General features: G+C 39.5%; 5 protein-coding genes and 2 non-coding genes across 7 annotated transcripts; 2 read left to right on the top strand and 5 right to left on the bottom strand.

The window, feature by feature from the left end:
- Positions 1–746: 746 nt before the first annotated feature.
- On the bottom strand, positions 747–1,243 carry LOC109674053 (histone H3). The gene has a single exon (XM_020151163.2). It carries the CDS (start codon positions 1,225–1,227, stop codon positions 817–819), a length of 411 nt encoding a protein of 136 aa, XP_020006752.1. The 5' UTR covers positions 1,228–1,243; the 3' UTR covers positions 747–816.
- An 830-nt stretch (positions 1,244–2,073) lies between these two features.
- On the bottom strand, positions 2,074–2,573 carry LOC109674059 (histone H2A type 1-J). Its single transcript, XM_020151169.2, has one exon. It carries the CDS (start codon positions 2,524–2,526, stop codon positions 2,134–2,136), a length of 393 nt encoding a protein of 130 aa, XP_020006758.1. The 5' UTR covers positions 2,527–2,573; the 3' UTR covers positions 2,074–2,133.
- Positions 2,574–2,794: 221 nt separating this feature from the next.
- On the top strand, positions 2,795–3,342 carry LOC109674058 (histone H2B type 1-C/E/F/G/I). Its single transcript, XM_020151167.2, has one exon. The coding sequence runs from the start codon at positions 2,827–2,829 to the stop codon at positions 3,205–3,207; it is 381 nt and encodes a 126-aa protein (XP_020006756.1). The 5' UTR covers positions 2,795–2,826; the 3' UTR covers positions 3,208–3,342.
- A 5,849-nt stretch (positions 3,343–9,191) lies between these two features.
- On the top strand, positions 9,192–23,520 carry LOC141425888 (uncharacterized). The gene is made up of 5 exons (XM_074084827.1): positions 9,192–9,218; positions 10,643–10,789; positions 11,430–11,635; positions 12,868–12,897; positions 23,142–23,520. Exons 1-5 carry the CDS (start codon positions 9,192–9,194, stop codon positions 23,431–23,433), a joined length of 702 nt encoding a protein of 233 aa, XP_073940928.1. The 3' UTR covers positions 23,434–23,520.
- Positions 10,714–10,785, bottom strand: Trnam-cau (transfer RNA methionine (anticodon CAU)). Its single transcript has one exon. It is a non-coding gene; the product is annotated as a tRNA-Met (tRNA).
- Trnag-gcc (transfer RNA glycine (anticodon GCC)) lies at positions 11,127–11,197 on the bottom strand. The gene has a single exon. It is a non-coding gene; the product is annotated as a tRNA-Gly (tRNA).
- On the bottom strand, positions 19,655–20,596 carry LOC109674060 (olfactory receptor 2B2). The gene has a single exon (XM_020151170.2). The coding sequence runs from the start codon at positions 20,594–20,596 to the stop codon at positions 19,655–19,657; it is 942 nt and encodes a 313-aa protein (XP_020006759.1).
- Positions 23,521–23,783: the final 263 nt, after the last annotated feature.

Raw genomic sequence — 23,783 nt, 5'->3', positions numbered from 1 at the left:
GCCCCAGAGTAATGACTTAGCACATTGAATATTTTAAGAAGGAATTTGAAAAATAGCACATGGAAGATGGACTTTCTGGGATTGGTAGACTTTTCTGTGGCTGGTGGTATGGCTGCAATGGTAGAGCACCTGCCTGGCAAGAACAAGGACCAGAGCTCAAACTCCAGTACTGCCAAAAAGAAAAAAAAAAAAAAGTGGATTCTGTCCTCCCCTGAAGCAAGACATAAAATCTAGGAAGCATTTTTTTCTGACCTTTCTTGAAGTCATTGCAGAAAGATCATGAGTTTGAGGCCATCATGCTATATATAGCAAATTTGAGGCCAGTCTGCCTTGCCTACACAGTAAGAGCCTGTCTCAAAAACACATACACATTCACTTACATAGGTTTGCATGCTTTCCTCTCATTAATGTCTCTTGGGGTCCTAGACAATGAATTTAAATAGCAAGAAATTTTTTCCTCCCCTACATTTGTGTTTAAATTAGTGTGGATGTCTAAAACAAACAAAAAGGACCATAATGATTTGCTACGGTCCACTTACTAGCGTCTACTAGATTTTGAAGGTAAGGTGCCCACAGCTTGCCCACCAGGCAGATTTAAGTCCCCTCTTAACATATTTATGTAACAGCAGTGTTGGATCCTGGCCACTCTGTGCTTGCCTTATGAAGCAGTCAACTTGTAATTTTGAAGGGGGAGAAAAGAAATCCCGACCTACTCTCGACTTCTTAAAGCTGTGTAACAGCCCCTCATGAGAAGGGAAGTGGCTCTTAAAAGAGCCTTTGGGACAGGGAACAGCCAAGCCTACAACAACGGACAGCTTAAGCCCGCTCGCCGCGGATGCGGCGCGCAAGCTGGATGTCCTTGGGCATGATGGTCACTCGCTTGGCGTGGATGGCGCACAGGTTGGTGTCCTCAAACAGGCCCACCAGGTAGGCCTCGCTCGCCTCCTGCAGCGCCATGACGGCCGAGCTCTGGAAGCGCAGATCGGTCTTGAAGTCCTGCGCGATCTCGCGCACCAGGCGCTGGAACGGCAGTTTGCGGATCAGCAGCTCGGTGGACTTCTGGTAGCGGCGGATCTCGCGCAGCGCCACGGTGCCGGGCCGGTAGCGGTGAGGCTTCTTCACGCCGCCGGTGGCCGGCGCGCTCTTGCGGGCGGCCTTGGTGGCCAGCTGCTTGCGCGGCGCCTTGCCGCCGGTGGACTTGCGAGCCGTCTGCTTGGTACGAGCCATGTCAGAAGCAGTTGAACTGTGAGATCAACTGAACTGCTACTGCCGCCACCTCAATTTATAATGATGATCTGATCCTGATTGGTCAGAACTGCTGGAGGTGTAATCTGATTGGCTCTCAATCTATTTTTTTTTTTCTACCTCTCTACGGATCGGTTTTGTTTCTTACGCTTTTAATTTGTTTTATAGTTTTTAGTAATCATGTTGATTCCTCCAATGAAAAGAGAATCTGACCTGGAGTTTGTGGAAGTCAGTCTGAACTATTCTTAAAAGCATTTTCATTGGAGCCTTCAGATGTGAGAAAGTTACAAGCAACATAATGTACTGTTATTCTCCTTAAATAATTGTTTCACAACGTTTTAAAAAACAATTTTAAAATATACTGGCACATTGCCACCTAGAACTTCATTTTGCCCGGCATGTTATGGGAGAGGAGAGGTTGATATGTGTTTTAAATGATACAAATAAATGGTACCTGATATTAACTGACTTTGACACAATCAAATGGGTGCTTGGATTATTTCTCAATCGTGCACTTAAATCAGTATTCGCGGAATGGTGATGACTCTACATTGGCCTTTTCCAGTAAATATTGTGCTGAAAAGGGCTTAAATTAGAACTGAGGTTTTGGTTGACCCAGAGAAGGTAAAGTCCTACTGATATAGAAAAACAAATCTGTTGCAACATCTGCAATACTGACCAAAAGAAGTAGCCACCCAGTAATGTTCCTAAGGAGGGTAAATTTCATAGATCTGATTTAATGTGCTTGGCAAAAATCACTTCATCTGACGTGCTTAAATTCTGGTATTCATTAAAGACTTAGAAGCAACTCAGCTCTTTCGCAGAAGTGGTGGGTGGCTCTGAAAAGAGCCTTTGGTTTTGGGTTTAAGTTTGCTGTGAAGGCAGACTTCATTTGCCCTTGGTCTTGTGGTGGCTCTCGGTCTTCTTGGGCAGCAGCACTGCCTGGATGTTAGGCAGCACACCACCCTGGGCGATGGTCACTTTACCCAGCAGCTTGTTGAGCTCCTCGTCGTTGCGGATGGCCAGCTGCAGGTGGCGCGGGATGATGCGGGTCTTCTTGTTGTCCCTGGCCGCGTTACCAGCCAACTCCAGGATCTCGGCGGTCAGGTACTCCAGCACGGCCGCCAGATACACCGGGGCGCCGGCTCCGACCCGCTCGGCATAGTTGCCCTTGCGGAGCAGGCGGTGGACACGGCCCACGGGGAACTGGAGACCAGCACGGGAAGACCGGGTCTTGGCTTTGGCGCGAGCCTTGCCGCCCTGCTTGCCACGTCCAGACATGCTGAAGTCCCAACAATTGCTAACAACCAGCACTGACAACAAAGTGGAAGAAGTCACATTTATTGTCTCCGCTGGGCGCGAAACAGAAGCTATCCGATTGGCTAATTTTCATTTTCATTTAGACCAATAGAACAGCGGTTATACGGTACTCGTATTTTGATTGGGCAAAGCTGATACTTGCTGTCATGCAAGTTTAGCCACCAATCATCAGAGACCTTTACTGCTCCTAATTTGCATAGTCTTGTATAAATAAAGAAGTGGCTGTTGTTTCTGCGTCAGTCTAGTTCTCGACTTCCCATCATGCCTGAACCAGCAAAATCCGCTCCAGCGCCCAAGAAGGGCTCCAAGAAGGCGGTGACCAAGGCGCAGAAGAAGGACGGCAAGAAGCGCAAGCGCAGCCGCAAGGAGAGCTACTCCGTGTACGTGTACAAGGTGCTGAAGCAGGTCCACCCGGACACCGGCATCTCGTCCAAGGCCATGGGCATCATGAACTCGTTCGTCAACGACATCTTCGAGCGCATCGCGGGGGAGGCGTCTCGCCTGGCGCATTACAACAAGCGCTCGACCATCACGTCCCGGGAGATCCAGACGGCCGTGCGCCTGCTGCTGCCCGGGGAGCTGGCCAAGCACGCCGTGTCCGAGGGGACCAAGGCCGTCACCAAGTATACTAGCTCTAAGTGAGCTTACTTACCCTAAACTATTCACAACCTAAAGGCTCTTTTCAGAGCCAACCCCATTTTCAGAGAAAAGAGCTCCTGCATTTTTACCTGTAGTCTAGTTTCTCTTGCGAGACCTGGGGGCTCGTTTGGGAGGGAAGGTAACCTGAGGAAGGATAGAATGTGAAAAGTTGCTCATTTCTATTCTTGCGTACCCATTTAGAAAGAATGTCAGGCAAATGTAACATGAGTTTTGCTTGGGTACAGTAGCCAAAGTTGGGTTTTGGTAACACCATCAGGAAGTAACGCTCCCCGTCTGTGATTGGGCAGCAGCAATTTTTGAAAAGTCCGCCAAGAGCTGGTTTGCTTGAAAGTCGTTACTCAGTTTTAGCAAATCAAAGGGTTTTTTTTGGAAAGTAAAATTCGAAATTTTCCGTTCTCAGGTACCACGCTCTGGAGCCTGGAGCCACAAGTTGTAAATTAGCCATCCCAATTTCTGCAGTTGGGTCTTGGTCGAAGTTTGTTTCAATTTCCATTTACTACAGGAAATAAGCTCTAACATGTTATGTGTTCAAGTGCAGAGGGAACATAAGGTCAAGGAAGCTCCCTTACAATACAATGTTGGACGCCAGCAGCGTGGAAAGCCTCTCTCTTACTGTTTAATGGGGAGGGAAATGGGCCAGGGTTTACCAGCACGAAAACGGAGGCGGGGTAGCTTTCAGGCTCGGATTTCTGAGTCCATGATCAGTAATCCTGCAGCAGAAGTCGGAGAACCAGCTTTTTAAGAGAAACGGAGCCCGGCAAATACAGCGAGGTAGGAGGTTAACCAAAATGTGCCGAGCTAGGAATATTCGGGAGACTGTCAACTCAGGACAGAGCATCCTTCAATTCTTCTGTGTCCATATCTTTGAATCGTGCCTACATTCTCCTTTCTGACATTTCAGAGCATTAGCATCCTCTGCCACAGCGTTTTCACCTCTCTCCAGCATTTGCTGGTATTGTACATCAGTGTCTCCATTCACAAAAAAACAAAGGTGTGTTTCCCCCACCCCCACCCCTCTCCTCCAGCTCCGGGCTTCACAATCACCCTGTTGACGCCTCATTTTCTATGACTCTGTCGTCACTTCCGTTAACGTTGAGGGTGGGTGCTGTCATCTGAGGAACAGTCTCGTGTTTTAGTTAACTAACTGCTCCAAAATCTTCTACCAGGACTGTGAGTCGTCGCAAAATATACAGATGTATTTGTTTACTTTTCAAAAATGAGGGGTTTTTTGCTGAGTCCTTTGTCCCTGTTAGTAAGGCTTGGAGCATTGGGATTGGCGACAGGGTCCTTCGAGAAGTTGCTCGGAGAGAATTCCCCTAATTTCATTGCTTTTTTTGAACTTGTTGGCATCGCGTTCGTTTTCACTTTCTTCTTCGCTCTCTTGGTTGGATTGGCTTTCTGTCCTCCATCCCCCTGCCCCCTATCCTTGAGGGATCAGCTTGACAGATGATTGTCCTCAGATTCTTCTGCCATCTTGTGGCGAAAACGCAGAAGCGCAAATTCAAGGCGTGTTGTCCAGCTCCAATTGAAAGCTTCGCTCCTTTCTACTGACAATTGGTGGGTTACAGTAAAGTTGCCATTTGTTCTTTGTAACCGCAAGATTTAAGTTAGTTTCTCCGAGTCATTCTTGAATGGTCGAGGGGAAGGGAGTAAGGAGGAAAAGAGGGTAGAGGGAAAGAGAGAACGTTGTTTTGTAGTCTGGTCATAGCTGTCCTAAACAAAAATAACCCCCAAACCAAAATAGTCTACAATCTCTTAATTTTTTTAAAAAGGTCTAAAATTTTGGTCTTCAAAATAATAAATACTTGAATGTTTCCTGTTAATCTGAATACCTGATCAAAACAATGCAAAAGATCTGAAGATCTGTTGCGATTTAGAGATACGATGATTGTGAGGCTAGGTTGCAGTTTTTCCACCATGAAAAGGCCAAATTTGGAAAGCTCAGTCATTTTGCATGCTTTTCCTTTTTTTTCTTTACGTATGTGGGCTTGTTTTGTTTGTTTCTTTCCTCTCAAAGTTTCAAGCTCTTACCTTCTTTGGCAGGTTGAACATTTTCTTGTTCAAATGTTCCTGTCTCTTCCTTCTTTGAGAGTTTCTATTAACTAACAAGTTCCAAACATCTTGTATTATTTTGATAGGGCTGACATAACAAGATACCATAAATAATGTATAGTTATTTCTTCACAGTTCTGGAGGTTTGAAGTTCAAGGTCAAGGTGTGTAGGCAGATTTGGTTTCTTCTGAGACCTTTCATCCTGACTTGGATGAAAGGTCTGCCTTCTTGTGTTTCTCATACTCCCTTTTTTTTTTGGACCTACTCACCCGTATCTCTTCCTCTTTTTATAAAAACATCAGTCTAGCCAGGTGCCTGTAGCTCATGCCTGTAGCTCATGCCTGTAATCCTAGCTATTCAGGAGGCTGAGATGGGGGGATCCCAGTTTGAAGCCAGCCTGTGCAAATAGTTCCAGAGACCCTATCTCAAAAAAATCCATCACAAAAAAGAGCTGGTGGAGTGGCTCAAGGTGTAGCCCTTGATTTCAAACCCTAGTACAGCAAAAAAAAAAAAAAAAAAAAAAAAATCAGTCCTATCAGATCAGAGCCCCACCCATATGACCTCATTTAACCTTGATTAGCTCCTTTTTTGTATGTGTTTGGGGGAGGGGGTGTGCTGAGAAATGGAAGCCAAGGCCTCACATATTGTAAGTACTCTATCACTGTGCTACAGCCCTAGCCAATTAATTAGTTCTTTAAAGACCATATCTCCAAGCCTGTAATCCCAGCACTGGGGAAACTGAAGCAGGAAGATCAGAGTTCATGTTCAGCCTGGGCTATGAGACTGTCTCAAAAAAAAACCTTTTTTCCAAATGAAATTATATTGGAGGATGGGACTTGAACATATGCATTTGGGGTGGGAGAGGGAACACAATTCAATCCACAACAACACTTAAGATCATTCTTCATGCTTTGATCTCAACCAAATTCTTTCATTAAGGAAAAGTCTACATTTAGTAGCTAAAGTGACAGATGTGGGATCTCTTGAACTAGTGATTACAAGTCATTTAGTTACAGGGGCCCAGCAGATAGGAACAAAATTGACTGGAATTTAGAAACCACAAAGAAAGGTTCTCTTTGCTTTCTTTTTTAATTCCACGGCCACTTTGATGAGATATGAACCAATGCACATTTCACTGTTCTCTTAATTCTTCTATAAGACCCACCATAGCACAAGCACATTGATAAATGTCAGCTAACCCGTGGAAACAGATATGACCTTTGGGAATTTAAGACAACTGCAGAACACAAAATCTGCAAAGTGCAGTTTTACTTTTGCTTTCTTACAGCACGCAGGCATGGGGACAGTGACACTTCAATTTCTTAAGAGGGTATGCATTTCAATATGAGACTTCTAAGGGCTGGTAAAGTGCTCAAGTGGTACAATGCCTCCCTAGTAAGTACGAAGCCCTGAGTTTGAACCCCAGTATTGCTAAAACAAAAAAACAAACTAACAAAAAACTGTCAAGGAAATGTCCTAAAAATTTTATATTGGCAGCTAATAAAAAATTCCATCACAGTACAGATCAAACAAAGAAAAAAATGTCTGCTGACTTCATCAAGACCTTCATCTCAAAGTTGGAGATCTCTGGACATTAACAAAGACTTCTGTGCCCATGACAAACTTTTCAGTCTCTTTCCTGTCTTCAAGTCCCACATCAAATTCCCAGGCCTTCTCAAGAAGTTGAGAATCTTCTTGATTCTCAACTGAAAGAATTAATTCTTCACTTGAACCTCTGGAAATACTACAGGGTATCATAGACAGCAGGCATTCAAGAGTTATTTTCTGTCAGTTAAGTAAATGAATATGAAGCTAGATAGATGAGGTGACCAGAAAATTAAAAATAATAAGTATTGAAAGAGCCATACTCAGAACTAGAACCAGAAAGTAAAAACCGAAAAATCCGAGCAGTAAGCAACTCTTCCATCTTTTGGCTGTTAAGATACAAGAATAGGAAGATAGCCAGGCATCGGGTAACTTGCATTTGCAATCCCTAGCTGCTCAAGAGGCAGAGATCTGTAGGTTCACAGTTGGAAGCCTGCCTATGCAAATAGTTCCACAAGACCCCATCTCAAAATCAACCATCACAAATAAAGAGCTGGTGGAGAGGCTCAAGGTGTAGGCCCTGAGCTCAAGCCCCAGTACTGGGGGGAAAAAAAAAAAAAGAAAAGGAAGACATACAGGGGGTATCTGTTCTTGCCTTCTCCTTTGCAAAGTGAAGATGCTACAAACTCTTTAAATGGGTACAGGCTTGTCTGTCAAAGGGAGTCCTGAAACTTACCTATTGTTCCTGTGTTTTGGGCAGGCCTAAATCACATCTCCATGTTTTAGAATAATAAATAGCAGCCATCTTAGGCATGTTTTGGGTAATAGGCCCACCTGAAACCATTGTCTCCAGTGATTAGGGGTTGCTAAACCACCTAACCACACGTGTTCCCCCCCAATCAGAAAGTATAAAAACCCCAGATAAGAACCTCCATTTTGAGTCTTTACTCCCATTTCCTGCAGGAAATGTTTCTCTCTCCCTTATTCTATTTCTCCATATGTTATGCCAGTATACTAAAATAAATTCTTACTAAAGCTTCCACCTTGTGAGGCTCTCCTTTTTGTAAAGAAAAAATGTTTCTCATTGCGGATCTCAAGTTCTTTTGGTTTTGTGTGGAAACTTAGGGAAACTCCTTGTCTCTTCTCCTCCTCCAGTAGCAGATAAAGAAGTAAATTAAAAGAAAAATTAAAATCAGCCCACTAACAGCAAGTAGGTGAAAGTGGTAAAAGGTGTTCAAAGTTGGTTTTTGTGAGTCAAATAGTTTTCATAAATAAACCCATCCTTTACTACTACTACTACTGCATTTGTCTTGTTTTTATATTTTTCATGAATATTATTTAAAATGGACAAGGTTGTATACATTAATGAGGCACAATGTGATGTTTCTGTGTACAATGTGGAATGATTAACACACCTGTCACTTCATATAACTTTGTCTTCTTGTGATACATTCTCCTCTACCTACTTTTGTTTGTCTTTCAGCTCTCCTTCCTTAGTCTATTTAAATGAGGCACAGTATCTCAGATTATGTTTAAATCAGCTAACAAATCACTGACTTTTTTTTTTTCCTCTTTTTGCTCATGTTTGAGAAGAATCATTTGAATCTATGTTAGGAAGAACCAGTTGTTTTCTAACTTAAAAATCACAAAGGTTAAGATTTTAAGGGGAAAAGGAGATAACAGTTTGCATCTTATAAGGTAACACATTTTCCAAGAGAAAGACCGTCACTGACAGACTTTTAGTTGCTTTTGTTTTCTTTTTGTTATTTTTTGAGACAGGATCTCAGTATATTGTCCAGCCTGGTCTCAAATTCCTGGGCTCAAGCAATTCTGCCTCAGCCTTCAAAGTAGCTGGGATTACAGACAAGATTTTTTTTGAATTTAAATGTTACTTTCATGGGTCATAGTAACAATCTGTGAATTCTGGTGTCTAGAAATCCTTCATCTGAAATATCAGTTGCCCTGGTCATTTTAGGAAGGACAGTGACAACTATTTCTCTGCAGCTACAGGGGAGAGGCTTTATCTCTCTCTAGTTCTTACAAGGTCCTGTGTTTTCAAGGCTATGTACTATTAAGTACCTAGAGATAAAAGCAGGCCTGTCTGAGACTGGAACTTGGCTTTGAAAAGTATGGGAAGGACAAGCTGACTAACAAATAAGGTATGAGGTGTCAGAATATAAATACCAAAGGCATGGAAGTAGATAAAGGAGACTCCAGGGGGTCCTTTCAGTGGTGCTTGGAGTACCCTGTGGCAGAGCCTGCAGGATAACCTAAACTATGGAGACATGCAACTTTGATTGCCTTTGATTTATTTTACAACTCAACAGAGATAGAACTTAAGTTGGTAAAAGGGCAAATGAGTCCAGGTGATGAGTGTGGAAAGGAAGGTGAAGCAGGTTTGTTAATCTCAGTCCCCTTTTCCTTCTCCAAGATTCACCAGATAGACTCTTAGTTCTCTGCCTGGAGAAAATTGCCCCAAACAAAGAGTTTCTGGCCCTCTGTAGGAAACTCTGAGGTTTGGAAATCTCTTTAGTTGGCATCCAAAGTTATAAAGTGGGTAACTAAAGATTAATACTTTGAAATACACTGCCCATCCTGCTGCCACCACCATCACTTTGTAATGTGCTGGGTTTTCTGGGCTTTCTGGCCCCCTTTTCCTATATTAAAAGTCATCTCCAAAGACTCTTCCAGCAGAAATAGACTAGAAATATGCCTTAGTGGGTCAAGCTAAACTACCACAAACAAACGTTGCAGATTTGTTTCAATCTTGAAAAAGCAGGAATATACAAAGAAAGTATGCTTTGAGGGCTTCTGAAGTGTTTCTTTTCAAACTGACTATCTTCTTATAGTTTTAGGAAACTTATACAGAGTGAAGAATTAATGTCTTGTGAAAGATTATATACAAATTCAATTCACCACTTTGAAAGGGTGTTCTAAATATGGTTATAATAGCTGAAAATCCATTTCTTAAATAGTACCCAGAGGAAAATAGAAAGTAACATTCTATCATTCTTGGCAATTAGTTTAGATAAATTACATGTGATCTGTGAGATTTAAAAGCTCCCTACTATGAAGTTGTTTTAAATTCACCTGATGAAAATTGTATTGTCCCCAGTCTGTGTAAGCAAGAGAGAAAATGGAATCAGACAGATGAATATCAAATTAATGATAAAATTGCTTTGAGAAAGTGGATAACAGACTGGGGGTACAGTTGAAAAGTTCTTATATACTGTGAGTGGTTCTCTCTCTCTCTCTTTCACTGTCTCTCTCCTTTAAATATAAAAGAGATTTATAGTCACTTTGTCAATATGTCACATATTAACTGGATCAGTTTTGTGTGATTATTTTTGTACTCTGAAAAATGCTGAATAGTGGTATTTGGTGACTTAGAAATTGTGGCTTTTAACTAATACCAGATCTGATGATGTACCAAGTGGCGTTCTAGGTAGAATGGAAACCACTGTGTCAAACACAAAGACCTCAACTCTTGTGAATTTCCTTCCCCTGGGGAAGATAAGAGTAAATGAATAAATAAAATATACCATATGCTACAAAGTAATAAGTGCGAAGGAGGAAAACAAAAGCAGGAAGAAGAGTTAGTTTAAATACTCCGTTTTACTTTAACTGGAACTCCCAAACTTCAAATAGCTACAAACGACACGTTTGAACTGTAAACGTACATTCCCGTTACATTATGTTAAAAGACGCAGCGACGCAGTAAAAACAGATAATTGATTTACTATCAAGCCAGAGAAGTTAAGGACTCATATTTCACAACGGAAACCTGCTTTCTGACACTAGCATTGTTTTCGTCTTGTAGGAATGTGAGCGTAGCGTCCATTTTCTGGCCATAGCTACATTTAAATTACTACTTTTCGAAAAGGAACTACCTAGCAGAGGATGGTTTCGATCCATCGACCTCTGGGTTATGGGCCCAGCACGCTTCCGCTGCGCCACTCTGCTAGACGTAGCAAAGCCCTCCGAAAAAACCCTTTCATTATATTTTCCTCTAAAGGCTGCCCCAATTTTGCTTTTTCTTAAATAAACGGAATCATTAACTTCATTCCCGTATCAGATAACAGAATGAGTTCCAAGAACATTGATCCCGAATTTTCTGAGAGAAATTCAATGTTTCTATAAGAAAACAGCGTGTATCTAGACAGCCTGCCTTTCATCTGAGACGATTTGAGCTAATATGTAATGAGAACGTATGAATAAACTAAAAAATACATTGGCAAAGAATCGGACTTCGTAGTGAAATACACTCTGAAAAACATTTGGGGTAAATGGACAAAACATCAGTGTGCATTGGCCGGGAATCGAACCCGGGCCTCCCGCGTGGCAGGCGAGAATTCTACCACTGAACCACCAATGCTCGCAAGACTTACTTCTTGCTAAGTTTATGAATGCTCACTCTGCCTGTTCTCTTTACCAAAAGTTCTCAAGGGAGTGGGTACGTGGTTTTTCACTCTTATTGAATTGAGTCTCATAGCGTACTTCCTTTTTTTTTTCCCGCCCCCCACTGGGAAGAGAAAAAAAAAAAAAACCATTCACTGCAGCTCCAGAGCGTCCGGGCCCGCGCCGGTCTCTGCGGCATGGTTGGCTAGCGCAGGGCTGGCGCCTCCGCCCGGCGAGACGCGGACGCTGCCCTGCGTTACGGAAGACACCGGATTCCGGAGGCGAGGGACATTTTGAGAAGGCTCAACCTCCGGGTGGATTCTGGAGGAAAGGGAACAACAAGAAAAGGGGGCCGTAAAGGGGGAATGAGTGCGAAGAAAGAAGAGGGAGAGGAGGATGATCCAGGAATCCAGAGGTAACCGGAAAGCAGCCAGGAACCCAGCGCTCTCCACGCTTGTCTTCCCAAAGGGGAGGGAGGCCGGACGCGGCCCGGGCTTAGGAATTACGACACTTTGCCTTACGCTTCGGTTGTCATGGTTATGAAGGTACCGCTAGACTCCTGGAAATCTAGTGCAGAGACCTCATTAAAGGACAATTTCTCCAAAAATGTACAATCATGAACGCCATACAAATATAAAAATTAAATCGTGTTAAAATTTTTGTATCACATTAATAAAATAATTGGTGAGGTGTATTACCCGTTCAAAGGAGAATTCAAAGAATAGACGTTGTTTTATAAAAGTTCAGAAATATTGAAATGAAATAATGTATAAATGAGGCCACAAAACCAAGACATGTTCAAGGTCCCCGCTTAGCCTTATACAAACTCTTCTTCAAAAACAAAGAAAGAAAAAAAGACCACTGGGAGAGAAAGAAAAATTACAAGCCAATCTCTTTTATGAATGTAAATACAAAACCCAACCCAAATGGTAGCAAAAAAAAAAAAAAATCAGCATTGTATCAAAACTTAAAACATTCCCAGTGAAAGGTGCTATTTAGAGAACTTAAAAATCAGCCACAGTAAGTCAGTATTTATGGCATGTCTGATAAAGGACTTAATCCAGACTGTTAACTATGTTAAATAGAAAAACAACCCAAATTTGGAAAGACAGAGTGTTTGAAATGATTATTGAAAGAGGAGGGAAGAAAATCTATTACCCTGAGGAGAACACTCTGACAAGATTTGCAAGAGTCTCAAGGACTAGGCTGTCAGATAAATAAATCTGGACTTAGTAAGGAGAGACTTTAATTCAAAATTTATATTGCAAATAATATTCTATTGCAGTAGAGGAAATCAGATTATAGCAGCAATGAGAACTTGTGATGATAAGATTTGCATACAAAAGAGTTTTTCTGTTGTATAAAGGAATAACTTAATGTTGGAGTGCAGAAAAGGATACCCAAAGTGAAGGCCTCACTCAAAAGCAAAGCTCCTCTTTGACCTTCTCTTGTCCTGACTCTCACCTTTCCTCATATAACTCAAGACTCCAAGAAGTGTCCCTATTTGCCTATGGCTAAACCAGATTCAGACCCTCCAAATTCCCATTCTTTGTCTTATAAATGTTCAGCTGAACTGCTTCCTCTACTGATCAGTCAGAGCAAAATGCTTGTTACTAAAATTTGGTTAAACTTCTTTCCTTCCTCCAGGTCGGGAAACCTTGGCCCTTCTCAGCCTGAGTGAGTATACAATCCCTCATGAGATTAGTAAAACATTCTCTGATCTAGATTTGAACATGCCACTGTTTCATCTAAACTCCTTGTACCTGGTTCATTCTAGTGAGAGGCAGCAGAGGGAATTACCCCTTTCCCTTCTATTATAAAGCAAGAGGCCTTAACATCCCTATAACAAGTTAGCAAAGGAAAAGCATAACAAATTCATTTGATTAAATTTTATAAGGCATGGAGTCTTCAGATTGAAGACCCAAAGACCTAGTGTGAGCTATCTATTTTTATAATTATGTTCAATTAATCATGGGTAGTAATGAACAGTAGCAATTTGATTGAACAAAAGTATATGAGTTGGGCTGGGGGCATGACTCAAGTGGTAGAGCATCTGCCTAGCAAGTACAAGGCCCTGAGTTCAAATTACAGTACCACCCAAAACAAAACAAAACAAAACAAAAGTATATGAGCAAATAGAAATAAACAGTGTGGAAACCCAGCAAGGCCTGTCTTCAGATTCCTTGTGGCCTCTGTGTGTAGTATTCCTTCCTCCCAGTATAGGACAAGACCCCTCCTGGAATGAGTGTCTTAGAACCTATTATCAGACAAGATAGGTTGGAAAATTTCGTTCTGGCCAATCTCACACAGAAAGGAGGGGGAAGGTTGGAGTAATATTTCTTGGTTTCATGACTATCTTTGAAGGAAGGGGAGTCTAGTTTCTGTGATCCACCTCCATGGCCTGCCTTGGAGGAGAAAGGAGAGTAGGAGGTAGAAAGAAACTTTATTTCTGAGACTATTTAAACATCCTTTAGTTCAAAGTATTCAGCATACCAAAGCTCTATACTTTGAGGTATCATCTTCAGAAACCCAAATATAGATATAGAAATCAGTTGAGGTATGTCTGTAAACACAGGCTAATTTTTTTATTACAAATCAGTCAATTTATTGTTTTGTAGTAAGATGTGGAACTTTTACTGTGCAGAGTAAAATATCTGCATCAACATGAATGATACATTTTTTTCCTCAAGGCAGTTACATGGAATACCAGGTTTTAGGTTATTTAGCAGGTGTGGAATCCACACAAGGGGAAGCTACTGTTAAGACCTACACCCCATCCACAAAGCCTGGGGTATACTTTTCCACCACAGGAATAGCCCAGGCTCTGGAAAACTCAGATTTACTTCCCTACTCCTTATTCTGGGTGAGTACCACCAATAGTTGCCTCCTGTAGCTGTACAATCAGCATTCTTGGCCTAGTCATAATGTCTTTCTGCTTACTAGTTGGTTGTTTTGGGTTTTTGTTTTGTGGTGCTAAGGGTCAAATTCAGTGCCTCACAAATGCTAGGCAAATATACCATCACTGAGCTACACCCCAGCCCTGCTTTTTGTTGTTAACTTCACTGTTAATTTAAGGTTCTGAAGGGGGCACATCAATTGTCCTATGTACTAACTTAAAGACACAGTAATAATCCAACATAGGCTAATTTATATAAACATATTTTCTTGTTTGCTCTTTAAGAGGTCCTAAAAGCAAAACAGTCCAATAGCAGTGGGCACACCTAACATCAGATCTTGGTTTCTAAATACCATTCTCCAATATGGTTAGATTCCAGGACTGAGCAGGGAAAATATAAGATGAACCTGGAATGTCTTGAAGAGTCAAAAAGAAAATAAAAATGAGTGGGACATATTAAAATGACATAGAAGCCAACTGAAGAATACTCAATGACTAAACTGAAATAACTGGGTCAAAATAGATAAACAATGATTGTATTGAGTTATAACTTGACAAATGAAATAATACCTTTGAGCCCACATTGAGAAAGTGATTAGATAAGTAAATCTTCCTCACAGAATTCTAATTAATTATTCAATGTAGAAGTAATAGAAAATCATCATTAGATGGTTATTATAATCATTGCTATAGGCGAGAGCTACTGGACACTAAATAGCCTGAAAAGCCCTTAAGGAGAAACCCAATACTTATATAGTCTCAAAGTATCTTCCACCAAATTTATTAACTATGGTGATGATTTTAGCATATGACCACTGGCTGGCTGCAAATTAAATTACATAAGACAGATCAATAGGACAAAAACTGTTTTAACTGCAGATATTCACAGAGTTGCACAAAAATATGAGACTCAAAATGCAACTGAATAAACCTTCAAGTTCCTTGTGTTTTAGGTACTTGGTTTTAGCACAAATTGTAAAGGTCACCTAGCTAAGCAGTACACCACGCCCATTAGCTTTGCAATAGATAACACCTATGACATATGGGTCATGATAGCAACTGTTGCTTATGTTGAATTTCAGAAATTTGGAGACTTGTGTGTGTGTGTGATACTAAGAACTGAACTCAGGCCTCTCTCTTGTGCTCTACCACTTCAACCAGATGGGGTCTCAGACTAACTTTTCCCAGATTGGCATTTAATCAGCAATCCTCCTACCTTCACCACCTGAGTAGGAGTAGCTGGATTTCCAGATGTGCATCACCACTCTTGACCCTTGGAGACCACTTTTATTTATTTATTTATTTTCATTAATCATATATGCATACAGTGTTTGAGCCATTTCTCCCCACTACCCCTCACCTTCTCCCTCCCCTTCTCCCTCCCCTTCTCCCTCCCCCGGCCCCGCCCCAACTCCTCCCTCCCCCCTAACTCCCTCACTTCCAGGAAGAAACCATTCTGCCCTTATCTCTAATTTTGTTGAAGAGAGAGTATAAACAATAATAAGAAAGACAAAGCATTTTTGCTAGTTGAGATAAGGATAGCTATACAGGGAGATTCCTAGCATTGCTTCCATGTACATATGTGTTACATTCTAAGTTGATTCTTCTCGAACTAACCTTTTCTCTAGTTCCTGATCTCCTTCTCATATTGGCCTCTGTCGCTTTAAAGTTTCTGCATTAGTTCCTCTGCATTGAGGACATCAAATACTATCATGTTTTTTGGGTTTCTTACCTATCCTCATACCTCCCTTGTGTGCTCTCGTCTTATCATGTGACCGAAGTCCAATCACCTTGCTGTATTTGCCTTTGATCTAAAGTCCACATATGAGGGAGAACATTCGATTATTGGTCTTCTGAGCCTGGCTAACCTCACTCAGAATAATGTTCTACATTTCCATCCATTTACTTGCGAATGATAAGATTTCATTCTTCTTCATAGCTGAGTAGAATTCCATTGTTTATAAATACCACATTTTCTTAATCCATTTGTCAGTGGTGGGGCATCTTGGCTGTTTCTATATAACTTGGCTATTGTGGATAGTGCTGCAATAAACATGGGTGTGCAGGTGCCTCTGGAGTAACCTGTGTCACAGTCTTTTGGGTATATCCCCAAGAGTGGTATTGCTGGATCAAATGGTAGATCAATGTCTAGCTTTTTAAGTAGCCTCCAAATTTTTTTCCAGAGTGATTGTACTAGTTTACATTCCCACCAATAGTGTAAGAGGGTTCCTTTTTCCCCCGCATCCTTGCCAACACTACAAGCCATGTAGTCTAATTTCCCTCCAGTATATGTAAACCATATCTTTTCAGAGATATTAACTCATTTAAATCATTCTGACTTTCATATGCTGACTCAGAATGGCTTCCACTGAGCTCTTTCCTTAGAAGCCAAAGGACATTAACTCAACTGTTTCTAGATGACGTTCCCAAAGGTCTGGTTATAGCTATCATTTTTTCCACTTTTATTCCTTTGGTTATTAATAAAAATGGTTATATCAAATTTGATTTCACTATAGGAAACTCCTGAAACAATTTGAAAGAGGAAAAGTATTAGGTAGATTATTGAATTCAATCTCTATTTTATATAGATTTCTGGTTTCTCATTTTGCCAGAAATGATCAACTAATTTCATCGTGGTATAATGCCAGTGTTTTTGTAAGTCCATTCTTACATCATGCTAAAATTAAGTTTTTAATTTTTACTTTTTAGTAGGAATTCTGACCTTTATGTGAGAAACTACAGAATTACAATATTGAAGAGTTCAGGTATACCAGACTATAAATACTTGAAGAGAACTACTGCAACATCTTGGGTTTTTTGGGTTTTTTTTTTTGCAGTCCTGGGGTTTGAAATCAGGGCCTACACCTTGAGCCACTGTACCAGCCCTTTTTTGTGTGTGTGTGAAGATTTTTTTTCAGGATAGGGTCTCATAAACTATTCTCCCGGGCTGGCTTTGAACCCGGATCCTCCAGATCTCTGCCTCTTGAGTAGCTAGGATTACAGGCGTGAGCCACCGGCACCTGGCTGCAGCATGCTTTGCAAATCAATTTCTACTCCTTCCTTGCATATTGATCTATGCCTTCAGATATGCTTCAAGAAGCCTCATGTTCTGGTTCCTCAGTTCTTTACCCACTGTTCAGAATAGGCATTTAGTCTGATAATGTATCTCTTAAAATGGGAATCCCAGAACTAAGCCCAATATTTTATTGATACATGTTACTGTCAATATGTGTTCCCCAGTGGAGATTTTTATGGGATTCACTGCCAGTCTTATTTTCACTATTCTGCAGTATGTAAAATGCAGTAAATATATCTGTATTGACTTATGTTAAATCTCATCTATTTATTGTTTTTATCACTTAATCTTCTATTTTTATGGAATTATTTTGTCTCAATTGTCATTTTAACTTACAAAGCTTGTCATCTTTAAATTTACACAAGGTATTGATTAGTGTGTATTCTGTAGGATAAGACATTTAAGTCTTCTAACAGTAGTGCCTTCTTTACAAAGTGGTGATGTCTATTAATCATCTTTTGGGTGAGATTTTACAAGAAGATAGGAACAAACAGAATTGTTGTACTGTCTTAGTCATTATTAATCCATATCTTACGGAAGTATAATGAGAAGTGCTTGCAAGTTCTACTCAGAAATCAAGACAAATTATACATATATAACATTATCCCACTATATCAGTCTAATACTTCTATAAAATAGATGAAATTAGTTTAGTATTTTTTGTTGTAATTAATCTAAAATGGATTCAGATAATATATATCACATATCCTACTATATAATATGTTTACACATTACCTTATAGCAAAATATTTATAGATTTTGGCTATGAATCCTTTTAAAATTTACTGATATGTAAAATAGTTCCAGTTCTATCGTTGTGGTTTTTCAGCTAATTTTCTCATAATTTTGTTTTTATTGAGTCAGAGTCTTGCTAAATGTAGCCTAGGTTGGACTCACCCTATTCTAAAATTCCCTCAAGGATGGATCTAATCCGAGACGATATCTGAAAAAATGTAGATACTCCTGAGTGGAAAGCTGAGCAATTGGATCTAGGTACTCAATTGGTTTCTCATCAGAACCCTGCCCCTTCCGCCTGAGGGCAAGTGCTGGGATAACAGGCAAGTGCCACTATGCCCAGCTTCTCAGGATTCTTTAAGTGGCACTGATATTGACTTTGAAATAACATCAGATTTTGTCTTTGGATCTGGCTTACCATTTGTTTGGACTTCAAGATAAGAATGCATTTTCATTAAAGAATACCCTCTCATCTTTATATTCTTTTAGTCATTTATCTCCGTTTTCCCTTTAATTTATAATTCTTCTTGATAAAAATAAGGGATAGGAATTCTGCAAAATACCTTTGTTTAATTGTTAGCACAGCAGTACAGAATGGTTCCTTGATAGGCAACATTACCATTTCTGGAAACTTGTAGAAATGCAAATTCTTAAGCCCATGCTAGACCTACTGCAATAGAAACTCTGAGGACAAAATGACCCTTAATAATTTAGGTTTTAAAAGCCCTAGTTCTTGTTAAAGTGATAAGATTCATCATGTTGTATTAGAATTAAGAATTATACTAAGGCAAAAATGCAATTTGTTACTGAAAGATTTTAAGGAAAAATGTTCTAGTTATTTCTTAGTTACTACATTTTCTATTTTATGATATATTTGGTAGAAGAAAAAACTGGAAAAAGGAGGAGAAAGAAGTTAGTTACAAGGCAACATATAACAAAATCAGTCAAATAAGCAACTTAGTGTACAAACATTTTCTTTAGCACTTTGTTGAGTTCCAAAGGCCATATGGAAGAAGTATAAATTACAGTCAAGGAAAACTAACAGAGTTAACGTGCTTTTCTTGTTGTACAAGAAAGTGCATTAAAAAAGTAGGGGACATCATCATGATATGCTTTTTATTTTTAAGATGTTTTAAATTACAAATGCTTCAAGGAAACACAAGAACAGTGTGGGAAGTCATTAAAATGTTAAAAAGCAGATCTTTGATTCAGGTTGAAAATATAGCTTTATTTGGCAGATGAAATAGAGTAAGGCTTCAATTTAAGAGAAGCAAGTGGAAGATCTGAGCAAAACTGTGGAAGAAAAATCATTGTAGGTTTTAGTATTGTATGATGTGGGAATAGTGTTAAAATTTAACCTAGGTCTGAAATAATGTGGTGTGTGTGTGTGTTTCTATGAGTGTATCTATTGTCTATGTATGTACAAAACTTTCATTTTTGGGGAAAGGACTCCTAAGCATTTATTCTAGTCCTTGAGAAGTCCAAGACTCCTTCCCAAGCCAGTGGTATAAAGCTTAAGAAATTAATACTTTTAAAGTAGCACAATTTTTTGGAGGGGGGGTAGGGTGGATCATAAAAGACCAGTTCTCAGGACTTACAAATGTATTTGGGGAGTTGAAAACAAATGCATGTCTCTATCAATGATATTTTATCTGAAGAAGATCTTAGACTTAAATTATTAGTCTATGTAACATTATCTTTAACAAGGCTTATCATTTGGGTCTTCCTTATTTTTTTAGTAAGAAGACCCTTGCAATCAACCTCTTAAAAGCTCCTTTTACCTCTTTGTTCCTAAGCGTGTATATAAGGGGGTTCAGCATGGGTGTGATGATTCCATAGAAGAGGGAAACCATCTTTCCCCGGTCCTTGGAGGCAGGGGATGGTGGTTGCAAATACATATAGATGGCAGTGCCATAAAAAAGTGTCACCACAATTAGGTGGGAGCCACATGTCCCAAATGCCTTTCGCCGACCTTCAGCTGACTGTATTCTCAACACTGCTTGGACAATAAAAGCATATGATATAAGGATGAGTATCACAGGTATTAAAAGGAATAGGACACTGATGAAGAATAGTTCAGCTTCATTTGCTGTTGTGTCCATGCAGGACAACTTGAGCAGTGCAGGGACTTCACAGAAGAAATGATCCACTTTTTTGTGACCACATAGTGGCATCTGAAGGGTCCAAGTGGACTGCAATACTGAGTTGCTGAAGCCACTAATCCAGGATGCAGCTGCCAACTGAAGGCAGAGCCTTTGGTGCATGATAACTGAATAATGGAGAGGCTGACAAATAGCTACAAACCTGTCAAAGGACATGACACCCAGGAGAAGGCATTCAGTAGAACCCAAGGCCAGGAAAATGAAAAGTTGGGCCACACAGCCACCATAACTAATCACCTTCCTAGTGCTACATATGTTTATCAGCATTTGTGGAACTGTGCTTGTAGTATAGCAAAGGTCCAGGAGTGAGAGATTGGTAAGGAAAAAATACATGGGAGTATGGAGTCTGGAATCTAGACGTGACACAAGAATTATTGCCATATTGCCAAAGATGGTCAAGATATAGGAAACAAGGAACACTACAAAGAGAGGAAGCTCTAGCCATGGTCGATCTGAAAAACCTAGCAGAATGAACTCCTGTGGGACAGTCTCATTTACCCAATTCATGTTAAGTGGTACAACTTTTGATTCCCTGAAATACAAAAAGTCAACATGTTAATAAACACGTATTAACTGTGTCAGTCATTATAATCATTTTTCTGGAAGTTTCATAAATTTATAAACTGATCCTGTTACTAATGTGAAAATTTCGCTGATATAAGTATCTGTCCACATATTTCAAAAGTGTTTATATAATTGTAACAGTTCATTAGAACATGAATTTCAAAAAGTTTAAAGCATATATCATCAATTACAACATTCACATTATTTTTCCTTTGGTATTTTATTTGTTTGTAAATGCATTGTTCTCACTTCTTTCTGCCTGGGTATCTACTGTTAGACAGATATAGATACTGTTCCTGCCACTTGAATTCATTTCAATTTTTCCTCAATGCCAATGAGAGACCCTGGTTGTGAGAATTAGTTAAAAATGTTTAAACCTCACCTTTCCACCATTCCTACCTCTCCCTCAAATGAATGCAGACAGTATCTATGTAGTAGGCTATTAGAAACAATTTAAGAAGATATATCCTTTCACTTTTAGAGGTTCATAGAATTTGCATAGGATTATTTAATAACACATCTGAAGCCGACAGGTCTGGTCTTGTATACCTTCCATAATTAGTCACATTGCCCCGGGAATGTTTCTTACCCTCAGATCTTCAGTTTCCTCCTTTGTAAATTAAAGATAATAATAATTTTCTAAGTTTTCCTGATGTGAAGCATAAATACACACTACTTAGCCTAGACTCTGCTCTTTAGAAGCAGAGGCATGTGGATAAAAGAAATTATAATGACCCACGCACTGAGGTTGTCAGAAGAATTACTTAGGATTTTTAGAACTTTGAATTTCCTGGGCTTAACAATGAAAATGGCTCTGCCTGTTAACTCAACTTCCTGTTTCTCTGCAATTCCCAAACCTCTACCTCAATAGCAGGGGACACAGTGAGCATATGATGGGAAGTATCCATGTGATCTTTTGTGCAAATTGCCTGTCATAGTGCTTCATAGAAGCATAACCCTGAATATACAATAGTCATACAAAAACTCTGAGATGTTTTGAGCAGAGGCTGTTCAGAGCCATAAATTTCCTGAAGATACTAGGATGTCAACTCTGCCAAATAAAATTTGTTTTCTCTTAAGAATATCTTAATGAGAAACTGAATTATTTTATTATTTTAGTAATATCTGAATGTGTATTATTAAGTTTTAATCATGTTCATCAAAATGTTAGCAATCTGCATTAAATTTTTTCTACTTTTAATAAAATTTTTAGTTCCCTAACAAATGTTCCTGTACACTCATTTGATAAAAAATTTTGATTTAGTGATGTAGGTATGAAATGATGCTTCAATGTATCTTTAAGTGAGAAGTTACAGAATACTTGTACAGTATGAGTCCATTCACTTAAAAAACAGAAATGTAATATTATCTATATGTTAACATATAAGTTAAAAGTCACCTTGAGGAATATAGAAGAAATTCTTATCCCTGGGAAATGGAGATGGGGAAGACCAAAGCAGATTTTACTCATACACACATTTTCCTGTTTTTTGTTCAAGATTGTAATATGCAGACATTACTTTTATAATATTTTTTAAATTGTTTTACTCACCAATTCATTGTATTCACTTATTCTGCCTTGCTTTAGTGAATACTTCAATCCCCATGAAAATTCAAATCTATACAAAAATTTTAGTTTTTAACTCTTAATACTTCCTTAACATTCAGTTTGAATCTATAAGGAGGTTATTTAAAGGATGGGTTGTGGAAACATTTTGTATCCCTTTGGCTAAAGAAATATATTGCCAAGGAATATAGGAATCAGGCAAAACCAGGGCAAATAGCCTCAGTAAAGAGAGATTTCACATACTTCACAATTTCCTTGAGTTGCACAGGTGTTGAACAGATCCCTTCAAGACCATTTTATTTACTTACTTACTTACTTACTTACTTACTTACTTACCTACTTACTTAATTAGTGGTACTAGGGATTAAATTTACGGTCTTATACTCGCAATTTCTCTGCCACTTGAGGCATGCCTCCAGTTCTTTTTTGCTTTAGTTATTTTTTAGATATAAGCTCATGCTTTTTGCCTAGGAAGGCCTCAGACTGATCATCCTACCTATGCACCCTGAGAAGTTGGGATTATAAGTATGCAGCACCATGTCTGCTTGTTCTTTGAGATAAGCTCTGACTTTTTTTTTTTTACCCAAGTTGGCCTCAAACCACTATCCTTCTATCTCTGCCCCCCTCCCAGGTAGCTAGGATTACAGGTGTGAGCCACCATGCCTGGCTCAAGTCCATATAATTAGGATAGCCATATGGCTCAGCTTACCAAGGACTATCGTTAATGGTGAGTCACTTCCATTCTCAGACATGTTCCTGTTGGGCTGTTATAAGTCTTCCTAATAGTAATATTGAGAATGAAATGATCTTTGCATTATTACCTAAGAGGTAGCTCATCATTGAGGACCTTGTGTGTGTTTTCTCCTAACATGAACCAGTGGCCTCCCCTGACCTGGCCTTGGGTTTGATGTTTCTCCTTAGAACTCAGCCAAAAGGCTGCATCTCCAAGAAGCATCTCCAAGGAGCCCTCTCTGCTGAAGATTACAGAAAAAGAAGAGAGAAGCAGTTAACTCCTTTTGAATCAACTGAGCCCCTCATGCTGAGATTCAGAACTTACAAAAGCAAACTGCTTTGTTGTCAATTTAATATATTAATATATTTACTGTACGAAATGTCCTCTCATGTTCTGTGGTCAGGGCACAAGGGAGAGGGAAAATATTTATCACAGCAAGAAGAACTGGAACAAAACAATGACGAACCCGGAAAGCAATGAGGGTAGGAAATGAGAGATTTCAAAGCACCAAATTTTCATATTCTGCTCTACTCAGTATTTTTCATATTTGCCTATCTGTAAATACTTATCAGCTTATCAAAGTTATACTCAAATACTTACTAACTTTTAAAAGAATGTTGTTATATAAATAGTTTTACTATCATTTTGTGTTTTAGAAGTTTTCAGTAACTTGAATTCTGATTTGTGACACTAATTTTAGGATTAAAGTGTTTATTAACAAGTAAAAAGCAAAAGAAAACACTAAAATGTCTTTATCTGCATCTCTGAAATCTTATCAGATTACTTGCCTGTTAACACCTCTGTACTTGCTTGGTGCAATTGGTGCTAAT

Source organism: Castor canadensis, chromosome 8 (assembly GCF_047511655.1).
Source record: "Castor canadensis chromosome 8, mCasCan1.hap1v2, whole genome shotgun sequence".
Taxonomy (NCBI): Eukaryota; Metazoa; Chordata; class Mammalia; order Rodentia; family Castoridae; genus Castor; species Castor canadensis.
Note: the sequence above shows the minus strand (reverse complement) of the source record. Positions and strands in the feature narration are given on the sequence as shown.

What these genes read in the sequence shown, in the direction of transcription:
- LOC109674053 (XM_020151163.2), bottom strand. Translation starts at nt 1,227, where the DNA reads ATGGCTCGTACCAAGCAGACGGCTCGCAAGTCCACCGGCGGCAAGGCG.
- LOC109674059 (XM_020151169.2), bottom strand. Translation starts at nt 2,526, where the DNA reads ATGTCTGGACGTGGCAAGCAGGGCGGCAAGGCTCGCGCCAAAGCCAAG.
- LOC109674058 (XM_020151167.2), top strand. Translation starts at nt 2,827, where the DNA reads ATGCCTGAACCAGCAAAATCCGCTCCAGCGCCCAAGAAGGGCTCCAAG.
- LOC141425888 (XM_074084827.1), top strand. Translation starts at nt 9,192, where the DNA reads ATGAGTGTGGAAAGGAAGGTGAAGCAG. An exon ending in TGGAAAGGAAGGTGAAGCAG is followed by an intron (nt 9,219 to 10,642) that starts GTTTGTTAATCT and finishes TTCGTCTTGTAG; the next exon opens with GAATGTGAGCGTAGCGTCCA. An exon ending in CTTGGCCCTTCTCAGCCTGA is followed by an intron (nt 12,898 to 23,141) that starts GTGAGTATACAA and finishes GTTTCTCCTTAG; the next exon opens with AACTCAGCCAAAAGGCTGCA.
- LOC109674060 (XM_020151170.2), bottom strand. Translation starts at nt 20,596, where the DNA reads ATGAATTGGGTAAATGAGACTGTCCCACAGGAGTTCATTCTGCTAGGT.